At 33.5% G+C, this 23889-nt stretch overlaps 1 protein-coding gene across 11 annotated transcripts in view; it reads left to right on the top strand.

The window, feature by feature from the left end:
• The window catches only part of NCOA1 (nuclear receptor coactivator 1), a 212411-nt gene that overhangs the window by 120724 nt on the left and 67798 nt on the right, over positions 1–23889 (top strand). For 10 of the 11 annotated variants that reach the window (XM_072938139.1, XM_072938130.1, XM_072938131.1 and 7 more), the window contains 4 exons: positions 96–252; positions 10989–11094; positions 17629–17795; positions 22946–23043. In XM_072938139.1, coding sequence (XP_072794240.1) covers positions 11006–11094; positions 17629–17795; positions 22946–23043 — 354 coding nt within the window. In that variant the 5' untranslated portion in view covers positions 96–252; positions 10989–11005. The remainder of the gene's footprint in view (positions 1–95; positions 253–10988; positions 11095–17628; positions 17796–22945; positions 23044–23889) is intronic. The other variant, XM_072938138.1, reaches the window with a different exon arrangement.

Below are 23889 nucleotides of genomic sequence, written 5' to 3'. Positions count from 1 at the left end.
TTTGGCCTGAGAAGTTGTATTATCATTTCTTTGAAAATAAAATAGCAGTCTAACCTCCCTTCTGCTTTTATTTTTTTTCTTCTCCTTTTTTTTAGTTGTTTGCATAATTGGCCTTAAATGAGGTAAGAGTGAAGAGACTAGAGCCATCTCTGGAAAACAGCATTACCCCATACCCCTGGAAGCTACCCTCTGGAGCACTAGATTTGACCATATCTGTTTTGAAGACTCATTATGAACAAAGAAGTCTCCCAGGTAGGAATTAAAGCTCTGTTTTTAAAGAGCTTTGTTTCTACAAAAATATGGTGTGAAAATGACTACCTATTGACTCTTATTTTATATGGAAATATGTGTTTGATCTGAAAAGCTTCAAGGTTATTATAAAATATGTGCTGACATTCCTAAATGAAATATTAGAAAACTTCTTTGTAAATTATGTTAATACACACTGAAACTAATATAGGCTTCAGATCAGTATCTTACAATGAGACTTACAATTCAAGTCCTTACTGAATTAAAATGGCAGCAGAAAAACTACTGAACCATCCCCAGATTTGGTCTATACATTTCTAATATAATCCAGTCATTAAACCTATATCTCTATCTATCTATCATCTATCATCTATCTATCTATCTAGATTTTGTATTTTGGGGCATTTTTACAATTGTTGTTTTCCAAGAGTTTGTAAGCTAACTGAAAGAATAGAACTAGTGTATCCATGAAGATGAATGGTCTTATCAGCCTATAATGAGAAAAATAAACATGCACCAAGCCAAGATGGTAGGTAAAAAGTTGAAGAGTAAAATTAGAAACCAATAAACCAATAAAGGGAAGACTTCCAGCAGGAAGTTGTTTTTTTTTTCAATAATAGACTTTTAAATTGAATTATAACATATATAGATATAAATCATAAATTTTAAGGGTACAACTCTTGAGTTATCATGTACTGAATGTATTTGTATAAACACTACCGAGATTAAGAGGTTGTCACCCTAGAGAGTGATAGCTGTTGATTTGGAGGGTGGGGTTTAGCAGTCATAGAAGTTAAATGCAATTGAATTTGATTGGCTGAGAAGCAGTGCCTATGTTTGGAGTAAATAATGAATTTGGGAGATGGAGACAAGACTGTCAACTGGCAGAGAGTTTTTTAAACCAAGGACTGGAGGTGCAGCATGATTTAAGAAGATACTCATTTAATCCTACCACCATTAAATCTCTTTAAAATTTCATTGGTTTCTGAAACAAACATACTCCAGATTTCTGGCTTTTATTAACTGGTGATACATTGTATTTATTAACTTATGTATTCTGTTGTTTGAAATCAGACTTGATTCTCAATAAGAGAGAGAAATGAGTTTATAAGCATCCTCATTATTAAGAAAAACGTTTTGCAGAGTAGGATGTATTACAATTAAGAGAAACTTTAATCATTTTGGAGGGCCCTCTCTTTAAGAGTTTTTAGAAGGAAATGCTCATACCTTGACTTTATGAAAGAGAAAGGGAGAGAAAATAGAATAATCTAGTGGTTGAACTATGGGTTGGGTGTCTTTTCTATTCCTCTTAACATTTATTAAAAACAGCTTTAAACATACCAAGTAGTTACAAGATTGGTAGGCTGCACACCTGTGTGCTCATTGCCCAGTTTCCCCAATTGTAAACATTTTGTTATATTTGCTTTTTCTGTATATATATTTACTAGTACTTCTCCTGCCCCTCCTCCTTAATAACCATTATGATGATGATGGTGATGATGAATCATCAGAGAATAAATTACAGACATTAATGATCTTTTACTCCTAAATATTCACTGTGTGTTTCCTACTGAACCACAATATAATAATGAAATTCAGGGAACAACATTTTCTTTCTTTCTTTCTTTCTTTCTTTCTTTCATTTTCTTTCTTTTTTTCTTTCTTTCATTTTCTTTCTTTTCTTCCTTCCTTCCTTCCTTCCTTCCTTCCTTCCTTTCTTTCTTTCTTTCTTTCTTTCTTTCTTTCTTTCTTTCTTTCTTTCTTTCTTTCTGTTTTTTGGAGGAAGAGGTAATTAGGTTTGTTTATTTACTTATTATTATTTTTTAATGTAGGTACTGGGGATTGAACCTGGGACCTTGTGCATGCTAAGCATGTGCTCTACCACTTGGGCTATACCCTCCTCCCAATTTTCAAATATATAGTTCATATTAAAATTTTACCAGCTGTCTGATCCAGAATCACACATTGCATAATTGTCACATCTCTTTGGTTCCTTTTACCTGGAATAGTTTCTCAACTTGTCTTTGTCTTCTGTGACATTGACATTTTGAAAAAGTATAGATCAGCTGTTATAATGGCTCTCATTTTGAGCTTGTCTGTTTCCATTTTATTCCTTTCTAAACAGACTGTGATTTGGGACTTTGGAGATTTCATGGTTTTTGTTACTCAGAATCTTGTCTGGTAGAACAAAGCCTATAAAGATTTTTTTCAAGAAAGTCTGTTAAATGGTAGGAGCCCAAAATTCCAGAAGATACATTCCTAAAGATGACTTGGAACTTACTGAAAGGAATTTTATGTAAGTGTGCATATGTCTACATATAATCTTCGAATCCAAGATTTATAAATGTTTGGACAAAAATTAGGGTTTGTAAAGGCAGAACTTTTGATTTTGACGAAATAGTACATTTACATCTTAAGATTGAATCACATATTATAAGGAATAATTATTTTTATATTGTAATGATCGTAGAAGAAGTTAAAGCATAGCCAGATTCTGGAAACAAATTACCTAAAAATGATTTCTGCCTCTGCCACTTATGATCTTGGGCAGATGAAGTAACTTCTCTGTGCCTCAGTTTCCTCATCTCTAAAATGGATGATAATGATGATAATGCCTACCTCATGTTTTATGAGTGAATGGGTTAGTTAGGTTTATAAGTAAATAATATAAGTTAGTGATTAGCACATAATAACTTTGTCATCATCGTCATTCTTACCATCATCAGACCATATTTTCTTAAGTAAGGTTAAACTATTGAACTCAATGATTCTGTAAAGTGGTAGTAATAGTAATACACATTTCATAGGGCAGTTGCGAGGAATCAGTGAAATAATACATATAAAATACAGAAACACTCAGTATATATTATTACATTGTCATACCCTTTAATTGGATGCATATTAATGGGCCTGACTACAGGAAGACTGACATTAATATTTTTCTTTTTAAAAAACACCAGCATATTTTTCACAAGTTAAAACAACGTAGAACTAAATTTTGGAAGACATATGTAGTGTCTACAATTACCCAATGTCATTTTAAGATAACTGGAATCATTTAGCTTTATAGATTTAGAAGGAAATGTTGAGGGTATTTTTGCCAAATTGTTTTAATAAGATAGCTGCCATTAACATGTGTTTCATATGCTTATCATTTTTTCTCAATAAGAGTATTTTAACAAGGTATTTTAACAAGGCAAATGCATATGTGTTTATTGTTTATCGTAAAAAATTAAATTTTAAATAAACTCAATATGAGAAATTTAAAGTAATTGGATTTAAAACTAATTTGGATTTCCTCTTTTTCTGTATTTGCTAATAGAAAAAATATATTTTGATACTTTTCCAAACTTATTCTTTCCATTTAGGAAAAAATAATACAAAGAAAGGAAGCATTGTCTCTTGATCTGTAGAATAATTTTTAGTGGTAAACATAAACTTGTTAAATACATTGTTTCAAACATTACATACTTTTAAAAGTTAAGCTACCAAATCGTTGATAATATCTTTATTATTAGCATTAAAAATTTAAAAGAGTTTTACAGGATTTTCTTTTACAAAAACACTTTAAGGAACATCTGACATTTTATAGAATCAATGAAATAAGATAAAATGATGTCTATTTTTTAAAGAACTCATTGCTTTGAATTTGTTTCTTACCTTTGCTTTTTATTCCTGGCCATAGTGGTTAATGGTTAAGATATTGGCTGGTCATTTATGGCAGAGGCTTATGGGGCAGAGAGTTTTCTCTGGGCAAGGGATAACTACCATCTGAGTTTTGGTTCCTGGCTTTGCGGGGTTCAGAGAGAATTTTTGTTTCCAGATGTTTAAGGAAATCCTTGTATAGTTATTAGCTTCAAAATTCTATTTTTTAACAAAAAAAAATTGGAGGCATGCAAAGAAACAACAACAACAAAAAAAACAATGGCTCATATACAGGAAAAAAAAAAAACAATCAGTAGAAACTATATTTAAGGAAGCCCAGATGTTGTACTTCTCTGTTTAATAAGTCGGATTTCATCAAAATTTTCAAACTTCTGCTCTTCAAAAGACACTATAAAGAAAGTGAAAAGCTAACCCACAGAATGGGAGAATAGTTACAAATCATATATCTAATAGGGATCTAGTACATGAATATAAAAAACTCTTATGGCTCACCAAGAAAAAGACAATAACCCTTTTTTAAATGGGCAAAGGACCTGAATAGACATTTCTCCAAAGAGATATACAAATGACCAATAAGCACATGAAAAGATGCTCAGTGTCATTAAATGTAAGTCAAAACCGTAGTGAGATACCATTTCACACCCACTAGGATAGCTATAATTAAAATAAAAATTTAAAACAGAAAATAACAATTTTTGATGAGGATGTGGAAAAATTGGATCACTTGTGCATTGCTGGTGAGAATTTAAGATGGTACAGCCGCTATGGAAGACAGTTCGGCAGTTCCCTCAAAAAAGTTAAAGAAAGTTACAGAATGACCTAGTAGTTTCATGCCAAAGATAATTGAAGACATGTTTGCACAAAAATTTGCATATCAATGTTCATAGCAGTAGTATTGATAAATAACTCCAGCAGTGTAGAAACCTAAATGGCCATCAGCTGATAACTAAATAAACAAAATGTGGTATATCCAAACAGTGGGAAATTATTCAACAATAAAAAGGGCAGTGGGAACCCTGAAGTCCCCATCCTTTCTTATCACATGAGGAAGATTTCAACATTGAAATGAAAAGAAATCATTGAAAAGTTTATTTTTAGAGAACTCTAGGAGTCCAAGGATTCCATTTTGAGAAACATTCTTTCTGGCAGTTACCCAGTGCAGGAGCTCTTTATTTATCATGCTTTTTCCCATGTAGCAACTATCAGCTTGAGAAGTTTAACTCTCAGAGTGCCCCTCTCATCATGTCTGTGCTTCTCTGTGCTAATTGCCTGCTAAGCATTTTACAGTACATTGTTAGAGTTGTTTATTAACTAATTGTTACTGATTTTTCAAATTATGCAGTTCTCGGCTAAATCTAGTTGTGACAGATTTCTTATGTAGAAATTTATAATTTACCTGAAATATAAAGCACTGACCTATTTCTTCAGCTCCACCTATTTAGTTTAGTCTGATCCATTTAAACGGAGGTAGATGTAGTTTCTAGTTCCTAAAATGGCTCTCTAGAGATTGCATGAGATTGTTTGGGTATAATCTAGCAACTCTTTTTAAATCAACAGGGTACCTTTACTTAGAAACCTTACCTCTTTTGTGAAAAGGTGATATGCAAATTGGCTTCCTGAAACCAACATTTCTTTTCTTAATGAACCTTGTTTAAAGTACCCTTACTGCCAAATATAAAGCCATTCCACAAATAGAACAGCTATAATAGTTTTCACTCATCAGAGGTTTTGCATTCCACTGTTTATTGTGTTTTGTAAATAGAAAGGAGTTAATACCAGAATCATATCATCAGCAAATTGTTGGTGACTTTCTCATAGCTCCTTACTGTTGGCTCTTATTTTGGTAGGCCAGGTATTGAATTGCTGTTGAATTGTTGTCTGATGTCTCCTTAGCCCCAGAATTTCAGATAAATTTAGCAGATGTCAGCCTCCAGCCAGCAGTCTGAGGTAGCACAGTATGAGGAATATTGTTTTAAATCCAGATTTATTTGTTGCTCAAAATTATCCAGTCTGTGAGATTATATTGTTTATATTTACAGTTGTGTGGCAGCAGCATGTCTTTGTGTCTCTTTAGTACTATAAATACTGTAGGAGATTTCTTTATCCTTTTCAAAATCAGAAGAAATGTTCTCAAATCCCTAGACTGAGAAAGTTGTTGTTGTTGTTTTTTCCATTGAAAACAAGGGAACAGTTATTTCAGGAAAGCTCAGTTTCTCAGTTACAGGAAAGAATTCCAAAGTTTTATGAAAGATTCCAGAAAATGTTTATTTATTAAAAAATCTGAAATGGTTTTTAAAAATTTTAAATGTTGTATTAGTAAAATAGCTTAATTACATTTAGTTTATCACCTATTTTAGTTTCTGTATATTTTAGGCATCATTTTCACATATTGGATATATGGCAAAAAGATTTAGTAACTGTCTTTCAGTTCACAAACTAGGAGACAAGAGAATTATAATTTTATAGCACATTATCATAAGAAATATATACCCAGGAGTATTTTGAGAGTAAGTAGAATTCAGATGGGTAAATTCTTAGATGGATAACGTCTTTGGAGGCAGAGAAAATAGCTAAGTAAAACTGAGCATGAAGTAGGAGTTAGCTAACTCTTTTCTTTAGGATTTTTAACAGACTCTAAAGTCTTATGTTTCATTTTCTTTCCTGTTCATCATTTTCTTCTCTTTTATTTCTACTTTTGGTTGAAAAACTTAGAGTTGATGCTAGTTCATTATTATAAATTTATTGCATACTTTCATTTTTGTCTCAATAAATTTTGAAATATATCTGTATTTTACTTCTATGTAAAAATAAAATTAAATGGTTTCTTTACTTCTGTGGTACCTGGTTAACCTCATTTATGTTTCTGTGACTTTCCATAGGAAAAGAAGGTTGCAGTCTTATTCATTATAATAATACTCCACTTAGCTGATTAATCTTGTTCTGTGTTTGGGTTTCAGAATGGGTACTGTCAAAACCATTATCGGGTTTTTCAACATTTTTTTGGTTGTGTTTTGATGTATTTACCTTTGCATTGAGGTTGTCCATCTTAAATTGTAATTATTTTCCTTATCATATAAATTCTTCCTCTCCCCCCACAAAAGGCTTAACAAATGTTTTTCTATGATGACATTAATCCATAATACAGCTCATTTCACTTATTTATCATTAATAGAGATCTGGAACTTAAAAGTCCATCATATTTTATACATGTTGGGTTTGAGGTGACAGTGGGATATCCAAACAGAAATGTACATTTAGCAGCTGGAAACTTATTTAGATACCAAATTACTGAGATGAGAAAGATAGTATTCATTCTTCTTAGAGGAAGTCTAAGAATAAAAATCAGACCTTGTCATTCTTCTGTCTTAACCCTCCAATTATTGCCTAATTCACTCAGAGTAAAACTAAAGTTGTTAAAATGGCTTCACTCAAGTCCTTACCTGATGCAGCTTCGTTTCTTACTCCTCACTCTTCAGTTCTTCCTCCACTGATCTCTTTCATTTCTCTCAAAAAGCATAGTTATACTCTGGCCTTCAGGCTTTACAGCCCTTCCCCTGTCAGGAGCACTTCCCTGTCACTCTCTCTCCCTCACCTCCTTCAACTCTTTGCTCACATCTCATCTTCTCAGTGAGGCCCTTCCTAACTACCTTACTTAAAATTGCTGTCCCTCTCCTTCCACACACCTAAGCCTCTGTACCTTATTTTTCTCCACATCCCTTGTCATCTTCTAATATACTCTATAATTTACTTTAAAATTTTGCTGCTCTCCCTCACAACAGAATGAAACTCAGCAAAGGCAGTGGTTTTTATAAATTTCATTCACAGTTGTATCCCAAGTACCTAGAACAGAGACTGACATATAGTAAGAGCTCAATAAATGTTTGTTGTTAAGTTGGGCTACTCACATTGAGATCAATTTAAAGTTTTCTGATTTAATGTTTACCTTTTCTGGGAAGATGGAGATGTTACCAAGATTTTATCTTTAAAGTCTCTTCTTGGAGTTGAAACTAAAATTGACATATATGATCTATATGTATATATAGAGACTATATGTTGTATATTTTATTTATATATATAGTCTGTTTATGTATAGATTGTATTGGTTGGACTAAACTTATTTGGACAAATATTTAGCCATTCATTCACCATTTGCCAAATTCTATAATAGACACACAGTAGATGAGAGCTGATGCAAACTTTGTATATTATGTTGGGGGGTTGAATGTTGTCCTGTGGGCAGTGAGGATTTAGGGAAGAGTTTTAAGCAAGAGATTGACATGATGAGACTTACGTTTTTGATAGCCTACTCTGGTGGCTCAGGGAGGCCATCTGAGGAGCTACTTCAGTAGTCCAGCAAGAGGTGATAAGAGGAGAATATGAGGAAGGGATGGATTTTGGAAATATTTAGGAAATAAAAATGGATACATCCTGGTGTTTAGCGTGCATGTGGGGTTTGAGAGAAGAGGCCAGAATGACTCAGGTGTACCAACTGGGAAAAAAATGCGTAAGGAGATGTTCAGTTCATTTTGGAAATTTGAATTTGAGCTGCCTCTTTGACATCCTGATAGAGGTGTCTGGTAAGGAGTTGGATTATGGATCTGAGAACCAGGAGATCTGGGCTAGAGATGGAGATTCAGGAGTCATTGGTTTAGAGATTTTTTTGAAACCATCCTGTGTGACCTCACCCCAGAGTAATGTTTAGTACAAGGGAAAAAGAAGCCTAGGGCATGAGAACCACGAGGAAATCTAACTCCCCCAAATTGGGCAAAAAGTACTGAGAATAAGGTAAGGAGAAAACCATCCTAATTCTACTAATCTCTCAAGTCATGGCTTAAACATCACTTCTTCAGAGAAGCCTCAGTTGACCCCCCCAATTAAAATTAGATCTCCTCTATTGTTTTTCTCTATGAATTCTTATTACTTTCCTTTATGATTTTTAATCACTGTATAAAATTATATTTTATTTTTCAGTTTTATTGATTTATGTCTTCCACTTCACGAGGGCAAGAACCTCTATTTTGTTGCCCACAATTTGCTTAACCTATAGCACAGTGCCTGATACATGATAGATGCTTGATTTATTTGTGAAATAAATGAAGTGTAGGGTCCCAGAAGCCAATGGATGACAATATTTCCAGAAGGAAACAGTTCCAAATGCTGCCCAAAGTAGTCTGGTAAAATAATAACAATAACAGTTAGCATTTATTGAGCACTAATGAATGAAGGAATGAAAAATATCCAATGTACTTATCGAGGAAGTATGGGATGAGTTACCCACTGAGTGAACACTACCCCTCATGGAGCTCTTGGTCTAAAGGGGAGACAGCAATAGCCATCATTCTCCAGGAACTTAGTGTGCACTCTTAAGTTCTCTATTCGTTCATTCTTCACAACACATGTAAAGATAGGTAAGTGCAGTTATCATCACTATGTTACAGACGAGGAAGTACGTTTAAGGAGATTAAGCACTTGACCTAAGAATAGGCAGGTAGTGATTAAGCAGGGCCTTTCTGCCCAATGCCCATGCTTTTAACCACCATGCTCCAGTAGAGGGGATCAAGCTGATTCTTCATCAGGGAAGTGATATCTGGAAAATGCCATTTGAGCAGGAATGGTTTTGCTCCTGTATATAGGACAAGACTAGAAGTGAGAATGACTGTGATTGACAAACAAGGTAAAAGGATCTTGTATGAATCTAGAATGAGGTATATGCTTCCAAATATGGATCATAACTGTATCTGAGAATGAAAGAGGAGGGACCGTTGTAAGATCTCCTGTTAACAAAAAGAATTGACAGGACATGGATACCAATATGAAATGAGGAGTAAAAGAGAAGAGTAAGAAATAACTACAAGATTGCAAACCTAGGAGTTGGAAATTTTCATAACCTGTACTTCTGATATGGAGAAATTAGAAATATGCCTTTTTGGTTACATAGAATAATAAATTCATGATTAGAATTTTGGGTAATATTTTTATAACAAAAAGGGGATATGGCAGTCTTTAGTACTGAGAAGGAGCTGGAGGCAGAGTAAGTTTAGGGCTAGAGAAAAAGGATTTACTCAGACATATTAATTAAAGCCATGTGAGAAATTCTTATGGATCTCAGCAGTCTTTATAATAAACTTTACAAGCCTGGCTGCTAACACATGGCACTGTAGTTATTTAATAATTTTGGAATTAAAGGAAAAGTTAAAGATTTTTTTCCCACTTAACCAGAACTTTCTCTCCTTTTATAAGGATAGATGGAGTGAAAGAGAATGGAGAGATATGTTTTTGGGCACTAATAAAATCCAAAAGGTAGTGATGAATATAAGGCCAGAGATAAGATTCTGAGTTTCATTAGGGATTCCACAGAACAGTGGTTGATGGGGGCAGACCAGAAGGGATCTTTAAGTGCGGTCACTACCTGGCACAGCATGTGAGAGAGAGAAACCTGGCTGGCATGACGGGGGAAATGACTTTGTGTTCTCTGGCATCTATACCAAGATCCTAACATAGACTAAACATTTGATCTTTGTCGCCTGACTACATAAACACAAGGTTAGGAGTATAGAATTCAGAGTTGGTAAGTATAATTCAAAATTGAAGTCTAGTTCATCATTTTAACTTTAATCATGTATGTATTGTTTCTTTTCTTATCAATATAAAATCTCAAACCTTATGAATAAAAGTTGTTTTAAATCCTTTTCAAAGTAGAGTGTAACATAAATAAATATAAAAAATAATGTCTCTGACTCTTATACAGTCAGTTTTTACATTTACATGTGATTTTTCTCTTTAAAAAACTCATTGTCCATTTAATTATTCTAACAGTATTTTCATCCTAACTGATCTCTGTGATTTAGTAAAGGATGACTAATTTTATTTTACAGACACAGAAAGTGTAGAAACACTATAGCTGATGACTCCTGTGCTTTGTTTAGATGTGGATGCTTTTATGATGGCTGTGCTTCTCTATTCATTGAGAGACTACAGTGTTTAGATATTTTCTAACCGTAGGGAGCTTCTTCCTCCCTTATGGTTGGAAAATTCGTTAGGGTAGATTTCTTACCGTTTTCTGTCCTTTTTAGGTGTGAAGTTTTTCAACATGAGTGGCCTTGGGGACAGTTCATCTGACCCTGCTAACCCAGACTCCCATAAGAGAAAAGGATCGCCATGTGACACACTGGCATCAAGGTAGGAACACTCTTTTCTTAGTCTTTTTCTGGCAGAGCTGCTATATCATTTTCATTGTCACTTTATCTACTTCAAGTTTACTGGCCTCCTCTGAGTCCCTCATACTCACCACTTTCTCTTCCTTCCCCAGGGCCTTTCTTTATACGTGCTGCTCCCTCAACCAGTTTGCTCCCTCTCAGTTTCCTGTAGTCAACACACATGCATTCTCCAAATGCTAGTTTAGTCATTCCTTCCTTAAAGGGAGCCTTCTCTTCCTCCCATAACTATTAGGAGGTTTTCCAAATCTCCCCCACTCATGTATCTATTTCACATGTATTTTTATACCTATAATCCATAATTTTCAGGTTTTTACTAGTGTGCTTATTTTGTGAATCCTCTGGCTTTTCCACTACGTGCTAAGTTGCCGCTTGAAAAGAACTACTTGTCTGTTCTTGCTCACCATTTTATCCCTAGTCCCTAGCACAATGCATGATTTATATATAGTAAGAACACAGTAAATGTTTGTCAAATGAATAAATAAATCCATTGTACACCTTTAACTGCTACCTCAGAACATTATGGTATTATTGGAACAAAGAAATAAATTGTTATAATATTAAGATTTTAAAGAATGAGCATTTGTGGAATTAAAATTTGTGTTACAAGGAACATGGTCATCTTAAATAGGCAAAAGAGAATTATAGCTAAGAAGACTCTAACAGATGCCAGACAGAGAAGGAATCTCAATCAGATCAAAAGAGCAGCTTCCTACCTGAGAGAAAGAGTTGGAGATTTTCTCCATTTACCTTCTAGGATCTAGAGCAAGATTTCTCAACCTCCACAGTGTTGACATTGTTGGCAAGATAAATTCTTTGTTGTGGGAAGCTATCTGTTTATCATAGGATATTTAGCAATATCCCTGGCTTCTATAGACTAGATACCAGTAGCACCTTTTATCACTTATGATAACAAAATGTCATATTAATTGTGATAACCAAAAATGTCTCCCAACATTGTCAAATATCCCTGGGGACCAGAAAAGCACTATGGCCCCAAGTTGATAATCATTAATCTGGAGCGTAAAACAATAGAAGACTCTTTTGTCATTGGATTACATGTGCTTTTTTTCTCATGAGGGGACAAAGAAAGAATTTTAATAGGAGAGTGCCAGGGCAGACTAGAGAAAGAAAAGTGACTATTTCTCTTAATCAGTTCAGAGAACTGTCATAGAGAGATAATAATCTAAGTACTCATAATCATAGATAAGTGTCTAGATGAGAGGAGGAATGCTGAGATCAAGTGCAATCGAAGTTTGTGTTGTCAAAGTTAATGTGCTTGTTTATATCTATATATAGCTCAGTCCTTCTTAAAGGGAAATTTAAGAATAAATAAATAAAGCCATTACCTTCACATTACATTTTTATTTGGGGGAATTTTTAAAAAATTTTTATTTGTTGGGAGAGGTAGTTGGATTTATTTATTTATTTACTTTTAGAGGAGATACTAGGGATTGAACCAAGGACCTTGTGCATGCTAAGCATGCTTTCTGCCGTTTGAGCTATACCCTCTCCCCTATTTGGGGAAATTTTTTAAATCAACAAAAGAATAGACTAGGAAACTGCATATACCCATCATATATAATTGATAATATTTTGCCATATTCTTAGTATTTTTAAATATTTTATCACATTTGCAGTCTTGTTTAAATAGAAGTAGTAAAATGATTAATGATTAAATTTATTTAACTCTAATTAATTCTTTCAATCTATTTTTAATAATTATGTTTATATGAGTATCCCAATATAGAATGTTTATTAAATTTACATATTATATAATACTGTATATATTTTTCTACAATATACTTTTTCAGCATGGATCTTAAGATACATAAACAGTTCTGTTAAGTTTTGATAAATATTGTACTATATGAATATGCCACATTTGAAAAATCTATTTTCCTCAGATAGACATTTCCTATGGATAAACAACCTTTTTGTTACAAATTTTCACTCTTACAGCCAGCTCTTCTGAAGGGAACACCTCATACACACCTCATGTTTTATATACATGAGAGTTTATTTAGGATCTGTGCAGATTTTTATGTTAACTGGGTAATTACCACATTGTTCTTCAAATAATAAGCATTGGGAGTTCCTTTTTACTCATGTTTTAACCCACACTATTTTCTCCTCACTTTAATTTTTTGCCAGTCTGATGGGTGTGGGGTTATAATTTTAAGTACATTTCCCTGATAACTAGATAAGTTGATCATGATTTTTGTTTTCATTGTTTTATTCGTTTTCCTCTTCTGTGAATTTCCTGGTTGTGTCTTTGGCCATATTTCTGCTGGATAGTTTGTGCTTTCGCTTTTTATTTGTAAGAGTTATGTTTAATTTTCTAGCTAAATTTCTACTCTTTTTTTGCTTATATTTGATGCAAATATCTTCTCCCAGTCTGTTTATTTCTATTTACGATGTCTGTTGAGATACCTTAGAACCTAGGGTTTTTAAAGGGTCTTGTTTAAGAATTGTTTTCCTCTATCTCAAGGCCTCAAATATATTTCTGTGTATTTTCTTCTAATATACTTTAAGAGTTTTAACTAATCGGAGATTTATTTGTCTGTATGGTATAATGTAGGCGCCTAATTTTTTTCCCTATATAGAATGTTGGTGATTATAACCATATCCTTTCCTTTGCTTTTGTGCTGTTACCTTTATCAGAAACCTAGTTCCTGCATAGATAAGCATCTGATTTTGAACTTTCACTTGACAATCACCTTTATATCTGATGGGGCAAGTCACTCTTCCTTGTTATTTTTCAAAATTGTTTTCCCTGTTCTTGGTCCTTTACTCTTCCATTCAGATTTTAGAATCAGTCTTTTAAGTTTCCCCTGAAAAAATTCCTGCTGGGATTTGGATTAGAATTCCATTACTTTTATGAATTAAGTTGGGGAGAATTGACATTTTCATTTCCTAAGTTCTAGAGTGCTCTTATTTATGAATATAAAGGCTTTTCACTTATTCAAGTCTTCATTGCTCTTCAATAATAGTTTATAATTTTCCCCTTTGAATGTCTAGCCTATCTTTAATCAAATATATTCCAGGGTACCATACAATTTTTATTGCTTTTAGAAGTATCATTTTGCCTATTGCATTTCTAACTGGCAGTTATTTAGTGTTTAGGAATGCTAATGATTTAGGGGTGTTGATCTCATATCCATCAATTGTTCTGAACTTTCTTATTTATTTTAATAGTTTATGTGTAGATCTTGTCTTTTTTGTGTGTATACATAATCATATTACAAATATCAAAAATTTCATTTATTTTCCTCTTCTTCGATGTCTTAAAGATAATTATCTTTGCACATTTGCTTTAAAAATATTTGAAAACATTCTCTCCTTCAGGTTTAAAAGTATGGGCTTTGGTTTTAATTAAGTGATATTTTTGATATGGTTAACTAAAAATTTTTGACTTTGAAATTGAGTCTGTACATGAGTACCACCTTGTAATACTTCTTTTGGTTTTGCTCTTATAATGCTATCTTGCCAAGCAGATTGTGAACTCATTAATCATAAAGAGCATATGTGAGTTCTCAGGATATTGCCAGCCCTGTGTATAAGAGCTCTAGATAGGAGAGTTTCTCAGTAATTTTTTGGTGGGGTGAAATGTCTTGAATTTCCTTCCTGTTACGTCTTCTCCATTTCTTAACTCTTCTAGGAGAATGAGGATTAAAATGCCAGTTTTTAAATGGTAAATAGCTGTGCCTTGTGCTTAACATTTCCAGTTCAGCTCAACAAGTGCTTTATTAAATGCCTACTATTCAACCAACACCACGTGCACGATGTTATAAGGATATATGTGAAGTGTGAAACATGCTTTCTGTCTTCAAGAAGCTTACAAATGACACTCATTCTCTTTCTTATTCTGGGCTCTCCCTTGCCCTGAAAATAAAGAATCATGAAGTGATGATAATAGATAACATTTATTGAACTAATAGTATATGACAGGAACTGTGCCAAGCATTTTATAGGTTATTATCTTGTTTAATCCTCACAAAACCCTATAAGGTAATTGTCATTATCCCTGTTTTACAGATAAAGAAATGGAAGCTTAGAGAAGTTAAATTGCTGTTAAGTAACTTTTCCAGGGTTGCTTAGCTAGTAAGTGACAGGGGAAGTTTGAACTTGTGTTTTTAAGCAATCTGTCATGTTCTTTATTACAGTATATGCAAGAGCCCTTGTGATCTGGCTCAGACCTCATCTCTTGCCCTTTCGTTTCTAATCATCTGTGGTTCAGCCATACTGAGCTATTTATTGGTTCTTTAACTTGACATTTTCACTCTCACTTTTACATTTGAAGAAGGTGTTTTTATATTTTAGGATACCAGTCTCTCCCCACCACTAGGTTTAGACATCTCATTTCTCTAGGTGCCATCTCTGTGTGCTTCTATAGTACTATTATAATCTTGTCACATAGTTTTATGATGGTTCCTTTTCTTTGTTCTCCCACTTTGCTCTTGGGGCTATGACTAATTTACTCCTGGATGCCCAGGACGCAGTACATAATTATCTGGCACATAATAAAAGTATAGGAGCATTTGGTGGAAACATAGTAAGGTGAAGAAAAAAGATACATGAGAAGTTAAGTCTTATTAGCATTAAGTAACATATATGTAATGTAAATAGAAATAAAGTGGGTAAGTGAGAAGAGAAGTGTAGATGGCCAAAGTAATGAGGCCTTCTTTTCCATTAAGGTAGAATTTGTTTTATCATCTCCATCTTTCCTTCAGTTTTGACCTTATTTGAATAAATCTGCTCTCATTTTCTACTTTTGCTTGCTGGTTTCTTCATTTCATGGTGATTTTCCTGGTCTCATTCTTAGGGCATTTTATAGACACCTCTCACCATTTCATTACTTTCAGCTTCTTGCTTCCTTTGTCACCTCTCTGTCTGATCCTGCCCAATTCTATTACTCTTAGTTTTCTTTTACTCTACAGTGGTTTCAAGCACTTTGGTTTTACATAAAAGTTAATGTCAAAAACAGATTTGGGAGTCCCAGCAAGTGAATCCAATTTACTCATGTTGGAATTCAGACCCATAAATTTCAACAAATCATACTTTAGACTGAATCTACTTAATAAGTCAATAATAATCAGTTTCTCTAAGGTAAAATCAGATGTCCTCCAAAATATTGTCAGGTTACAGAACTGGAGTTCTCTAAAACCTTGTATATATCTTTTTAAAAAAAAAGTATGTTACTCATTTTCTTCTTACTTCATTTTCAGTGCCTTGGTGTGAAATTTGTCAAAATATCTCACTACAATAGAACTTGCTGTGAACATTGTAAGATAAAGTTTTACTAAGCAAAATGGGATTAATTTCTCAGTAATGAAATAATTAAAAGTTAAAGACAGAACTGTGATTCTTACGGTTTTAAAATTTGGTTTTGTTTTGGGATGTGTACCATTTTGTAGTATTTTGTTTCATGTCGGTAAGTACATTCGATTAGTTGACTTGGCTCTTTTCAACTTACTGCGTCTTTATGTAAATACTTTCACTTTTGTAGTTTTTTTTATTGTGAAAAGTAAATGGTATTTTAATTGTTGCTAATTAAGAACTTTTTAGCAACTGATCTTTCCCTCTTTTCGCTTCTCTTTTTCTACCGTTTTTATATGCAGTCAAGTAATTTTGATTGTTTCTTGTAAAACAAAGAGCTACTTGTGACCAGTCTTTCTTATTATGTTGATAATAGAAAGATTTATTTAAAGTAGTACTTTACTGTCTGTATGTGTTACATAAACACGGTGCCTGATGACTTGGTTAAATAAACAAGGGGTAAAGACTAGAAAACAAAAATGAACAATATTCATCTGATATGTTTGAATCAATGTAAAGTGCTAGCTGTTTGCACTGTTATCCTTTGTTATCATTATTTTGCTTTAAGGTAAATTGAGTTTGATTTTATTTATTACATTAATGAGAGCTTATACATAGTTTTTTTTCTAATTTTTTTAGAACAAAATTGTATACAACAGACGTTTTTCTCTGTACCTTTGTCTCTAATTATTGATATACTGTTCTTTTTATTTTACGTTTTGGATGGATGCTTTTTTCTTTTTGATGAGGACTAACTGTCTGATCATTATAAGAATCAAGACTTTGTCAGATTTCTCATAATTTATTTGAACTCTAGTATAGTCTGCCCTGCTTAATTTACAACAAAGTTATTTGAAAATTCAGATTTTCTATTATAAAAAGTTATTGTTTAGAATGGATAATAATTTCAAATTCCACTAGTATGTGTACTGTATGCTTCTTTTTAATATCTAGTATTCATTGATTATTTGAAATATTCAATGTATATATATCATTGAGGAAATACATCTATGATAAAAGTTATTTGTATGTATTTTAGATATTTATATTGTTTTCTGAATCTAGTTTTATAGTCTGGATAAAAATACGAGTCTATAAGTATATAAATATTAAATACTTGAACAGAAAAGAAAATAAGATGGTAGAAATGTACAGTAACTGGATTTTCTTTGTGTAACAGCACTGAAAAGAGGCGCAGGGAGCAAGAAAACAAATATTTAGAAGAGCTAGCTGAGTTATTGTCTGCCAACATTAGTGACATTGACAGCTTGAGTGTAAAGCCAGACAAATGCAAGATACTGAAGAAGACAGTCGATCAAATACAGCTAATGAAGAGAATGGAACAAGGTAAAACAAACAAACGAAAATCTTTGGCTTTGTGTTTTGTTTTTAAGACATTTACAATATGTGATTTTATTGTTAAGAAATTGCATTCAACTTTGTAATTTTATTAAAGAAACATTTTTGTTTAGATGCTGTTTATTTTAGAACGTGAATCTGAGACCCTTCTTTTATAGCAAAGTGACTTACTAAGTTATCTTGAAAACTGGTTGCCTTGAAAGATTATGAGACCCCATAAGGGATGGAGTCAGGACATTCAGGTTGTGGTATCAGACCTGAGGCCCTGGCATAGAGTTGGAAGACAGTAACTTAGAAGTAGGAAAATCCCTCCATCTGAATAACAAGCTTGTCTCTGCCTGGGCTCTGGGTGGAGGAAACAGTCTTCTCTGAGGAAACCCTGAATTACTTTTACTTTTACTGGTGTTTTAGGTTTTCAGAGACGAGAGCCAGCAAGAGGCTGGATGGCCGCTGCTCAGTCTGGTAACCCTGGCAGCCTGGCTAACGCTCCCTCAGCTGAGGATGGGAGGATTCCTCTGGGGAAATGAAGCAGTCCAAAGGGAAAGACACATAGACACTGACAGTTTGGATTGATCCCCAGATGAAAAAATCAGCTCTTTGCCTTGGCCCCACTCTTCACACAGCTGCCAGCCAGGATTTTAATACCTCACTTTTTAATATGATTAAAAATCCAGATATTTGAGGAAAGTCTGTATTGTAAAAGAGAACATATCAGGCAAACGAACAGAAAAAAGAGAACTCAGAGGAAGAAGAAGAAAATGTAAAACCATCAAACAGCCCCTCAGAGACAAAAGGGAGGATATTTCATCTGTGAAACAGGAATAAGATGCTATAAAATGAAACATTTAAAATAATAAATAACTTTTGGAACTTAAAATCAGGATAGCTGAAGAAAAACTTTACCTCATTACCATGTTTTTTACTCTTTGCCTGCTCCTACCCTCTGCCCCAACCACACCAGGCACTCTCTGCCTCAGGTATTTGCACTGCCTGTTCCCTCTGTCTAGAGTGCTTGTCCCTGGCTATACACAAGGTTCACTCCCTCATCCCTTTTATGTCTTTGTTCAAATATTTCTTCTCATTGAACTTGTCCATCAGTAACCTAATAAACATACACACCCCTACCTCTCTACATCTTCTTTGATTTATTTTTCCCATGGTATTTTTTACATCTAACATATTACACATTTTATTTATGTATTGTCTGCCTACCCTCACTAGAGCTTCATGAGAGTGTGGATTTTTGTTTGTTCACCATTGTATCCTCAATACCTAAAGCAGTTCCCGGCTACATAGTAGACTTTCAGTGAATATTTGTTGAATAAAAGAATAAAGTATTGAAAGATAATTTGAAGAAATTCCTTAGAAAATAAAATAGAAAAACAAGCAGTGGAAAACAAGAGAAAGATAAAGAATGTATAGGATTAGTTCAGGAGATAAATTAGTTCCAGAAAAAGAGAATAGACCAAATAGAAGGGAAGAAATTGTAAGAACTAATACAGAAAAGCAAAAACAAAAACAATTCACAGAATTAGAGAGAGATGGGTTTCCAGATTGAAAGCACACATGTAATGCCCAGCACAGTGGGGGTAAAAAACGCACACCAGTGCACAATGTCCCGACACCAGAGAGAAAAAACAAGAGAGAAGAAAAAACAGACACATACTAGATTACTTTCAGAAGGGTCCAGATTTCTGAATAACTAACCACTGAAAATGAGAATTCTGGACCTAGGGTCCTGTGCCCATCCAAATGAAATATGAGCTCAAAATAAAGGCATTTTCAGACCTTAAAAGCCTCAAAAATGTTACCTCCTATGTACTTTTTTCAGAAATACCTATCAAGACCAAGATAATAAACCAAGAAAGAAAGGCATAGATCTTAACCCAGGGAAAGTGTAGAATCTTAACAAAAGAAAGGTAGAGGAGACCCAGGATTACAATTGAGCAGCAGACTAAAAAAGTGGCCAGTTCTAATTGGAGAAGGTGGATAGAGACTCTAGGAGGAGTATTTTTGTGGGGAAAAAATGGAACATATAAAGTATCTGATAACAGACCACATTGAGAGGAATTTCTCAGCCCTGGAGGAGAGTTTAGAGATGAGTCAAACTTTACAAAAAAACTGAAACACAAATTATGAGAATTATAAACTATAGCACACACCTTGACTCATTTGTGAACTATTATTTCTGTAGCCATAGTAACATAGATATTAAATACTGACTGCTCTAAAAATTATTGTAAGTATACTTGGAAGAGGGGAAATGTGTGTCTAGATGGTTGATGTAAGTAAATTAAATTCTTTCCTTTCATGATAGCATGTTAATAGAGTTTGTTTAACATGGACACAATCAGAATATAGCACATAAGCATGTTATTGAGAAATGTGGAATGTATTAGAATACAGGCAAGGCTAACTGTAGCAAGGGAGCCAAAGTTCAGTGGCTTTAACAAGATAGTCTAGGTATGTGTCAGAGGTTCAGTTTCCTTCCAACTCTTTTACTATACGTTCCTAGGATATTACCATTATCCATGTGGTCATACATGGCTCACCTGTCCACATCCCAGCTGACGAGGAGAAAGAAGAAAACAGGAAGGCATGCTTCTTTCCCTTTAAGAAAAAGACTCAGAAATCTCATGTCACTTCTGTTCAACTTCTCTTAGGCCAGTGATATGGCCACTCCTGCCTTAGGTTTTGCCTAAATTTTATATATGTATGTATGTATATATATAGAGAGAGAGGGAAAGAGAGAGAGAGTCAGTTTACAATGCTGTGTCAATTTCTGGTGTACAGCATAATGCATTAGTCATACATGAACACGCATATATTTGTTTTCATATTTTGTGTAAAATTTTAAGTGTTTTGCTTTTCATGCATAATTACTTAATGCACTTGGACTTGATGGTATGTCTTTTTGGAACTATTTTAAAAACCTGTCTTCTTGTTACAAATGATGAAATGATGAAGGGAGTATGTCTTAGAACTAAAAGAGAAACTCCTGTATCATAATAATAAAGAAAAAAAAACCCAATTTTTTAAAATGGGCAAAGGCTCTGGATAGACATTTCTATAAAGAAGATGTGCAGATGACTAATAAGCACATGAAAAACATGCATAATTTGATTCACAATATTAGCCATGAGAGAAATACAAATTAAAAACCACAATGAGAGACCACTTTGGAAACCAGTCAATAGTTTCTCAAAATGTTAAACATAGCGTTACCATATGGCCCAGCAAGTCCACCTAAAGGTCCACTTACCTAAGAGAAATGAAAACATGTCCACACAAAAACTTGTACACAAGTGTACATAACAGCATTATTCATAAATAGTCAAAAAGTGGAAACAACCCATACACCTATCTACTGATCAATGAGTAAATAAAATGACGTACACCTGTACAGTGGCATATTATTTTGCAATAAAAGGAAGTGAAGTACTGACAAATGCTTTACCATAGATGAATCTGGAACACATTATGCTAGCAAAAGGTGCCAGTCACAAAGGACTACATATTATATGATTCCATTTATATAAAATGTCTAGAATAGGCAAATCTGTAGAGATGGAAAGTAGGTTGATGGCTGCCTTGGGTTTGGGGAAATGAGGAGTGACTGCTAAAGGTTATGGGGTTTCTTCTTGGGGTGATAAAAATATTCTAAAATTTATTGTGATGGTGGTTGTATGACTCTAAAAAACATTGAATTGTAGGCTTTAAATGCATGAACAGTATTCTATGTGAATTGTAGTTCAGTAAAGCTTGTATTAAAAATACTATATGAGATAACATTTAACACCCATTAGGTTTGTAAAAAATTTAAAACTCTGATGATATCAAGTGTCACTGAGGATACAGAAAAACAAAAACTCTTGTATGTTACTGGTGGTACAACCTCTTTAGAGAGCAATTTGTCAATCTTAGTAATGTCAAGAATACACAAACCCTATGATCCAGCAATTTCACTTCTAGTATTTCCCCTAAAGAAACTGTCACAAATGTGCAAAAGAGGAAATACTGAAAATAGTTTATTACAGCACTGTATGTAGTAGTCAAAAGGTCTACCAGTAGGAGACTGGGAAATCAGCTGTGAGTTACTCATATGATACTGTACAGTGGTTCAAATGAGTGAAGCAAATATTATATGTTATCAGAGTAGCTAAATTTCAAACATAACATTGAGTGGGAAAAAAAGTATGTTGAAAAAATCTCTGTATTTTTATGTAAACTTTAAAACATAAAATAATAATATATACATAAAATCATACATATGTAGTTGAAGTATAAAAACATGCTTAGTGATGATTATGTTGACCTCAGAATGCTGGTTACTTCTGAAAACGGACAAGGAGGGATGGGGGCAGAGCTGTAGCTCTATTTGCAGCATTTTATTTATTTAAAAAGGAAGGACCTGAAGCAAATATTGTTAACATCTGTGAGGAATAAATGGTGACTATGTGTATGTGACGTCACTTTCAGTGTTTTTAGAATATTTGAAATATTTCATATTTTAGAGTAAAAAATGAATCTCTATATTCAGTAATACCATGTTTGGTTTTTGGTGAACTAAGTAGTGTGACAGATTAGAAACTTATATAACTATGATGCTGCTTTAAGATGATGGATGATTCCAAATCATTTAGCAGTTGCAGTTTTATCAGTCAGATCATCATGACATTAATGTGAAAGGTTAGCTAGTTCATGCAGGCTCACAGAATCGTATCTTCACACTCTCTTCAATAGCAATTGATTAAATCAGAAAAGGAGAAAGAAAAATGGAGGAAATAATTATTCTTTTACATTTCATCCATTTCTTTAAAACTTTTGGTGTGGACTTTTGAAAAAGGCTAGGTATTTATACCACTTTTTTCCTTTTGCTGCAACACAGGACTTAGTGGTCAGAATTCAAATTCTCCTGCTGCCACTTATTATATTATTTGGGACAAATTACTTAACCTTTGTGAGCTTCAATTTTATCACCCATAAAATGAATATAATTAAGATTAAATGTGAAAGTGCCTAGATACTGAATAACTGTTATTTGAATCTGAAATTAGGTGAATCTGTGTCTTCATAAACTTGCCATTATGGAAATGAGCTCTTTTTGGATGTGTGACTTTTTGTTTCTTTGTTAACAGAGAAGTCAACAACTGATGATGAAGTACAGAAATCAGACATCTCGTCAAGTAGTCAAGGAGTGATAGAAAAGGAATCCTTGGGACCTCTTCTTTTAGAGGTAACTGTTCTCATCAAATCTGTGTTCTAGCCCAGTTAGGTTTTTGTTTTTTTTTAAATCTTTTTTACATCCAATTAGTAAATTATAAAACAAGTAAACTTTTAAAGAACTTTTAATAATTATTTTATTTTTGAAACTGCTTTGACAGTTGTTTCTATTTCAAATGTGGATAACAAACATGAGAAGTTTTCATCAAGGTGTTCTAATGGTCAGATGGAAAACTAGCCTAGTGTCTGGCTTTGCTATGTATTGCTGGGGTAGTAGGACCAGTTAGAAAAATAAAACTTAGAATTACTTAGCTAGCTAGTGCTATTTTCGCCTGTAGAATTTCATTTTTGAGTAAGGGCCACCTCATTTTATTGCAGTAGATGTTTTCCTGAAAAGTTTTCTGACTAAAAATTTTAGATTGTTTATGTAGACATTGTAAAAGGACTTGCTACTTTAATGACTTTCTGTCAAACTTTTAAAGCGAAGAACCTTTAATCTTGAATTACTTTGTAACTGCTGTGTAACTTTCACACTGTTGTTTCCTATCTAATCTTCACTTCCTCTCTTCTCAACGCAGATGTTTTGTTTCCAAGCAGGCTTGTCACCTTAAGTGCTCCCTTCTCATACATGAATGTTTAAAAACACTTACCTGCGTGTGTGTACATAACTCATTCCCCACAAATTAGGCTTTTCTATCTCTAGGGCTAATTTTAGTTTCTATATATCATATTTATTATATATATATGTGCTTAAATATAAATATATTTGTATGTAAATATATGTCTGTATATATATAAATTCTCTTTTCCTTGTCCTACTTCAAGGCCCTCCTTTCTGGTGAAGTCTTCCTGACAACTC

This window comes from Vicugna pacos, chromosome 15, assembly GCF_048564905.1.
Source record: "Vicugna pacos chromosome 15, VicPac4, whole genome shotgun sequence".
NCBI lineage: Eukaryota > Metazoa > Chordata > Mammalia > Artiodactyla > Camelidae > Vicugna > Vicugna pacos.
The sequence above is the reverse complement of the archived record's forward strand: the minus strand, read 5'-3'. Positions and strand labels throughout refer to the sequence as shown.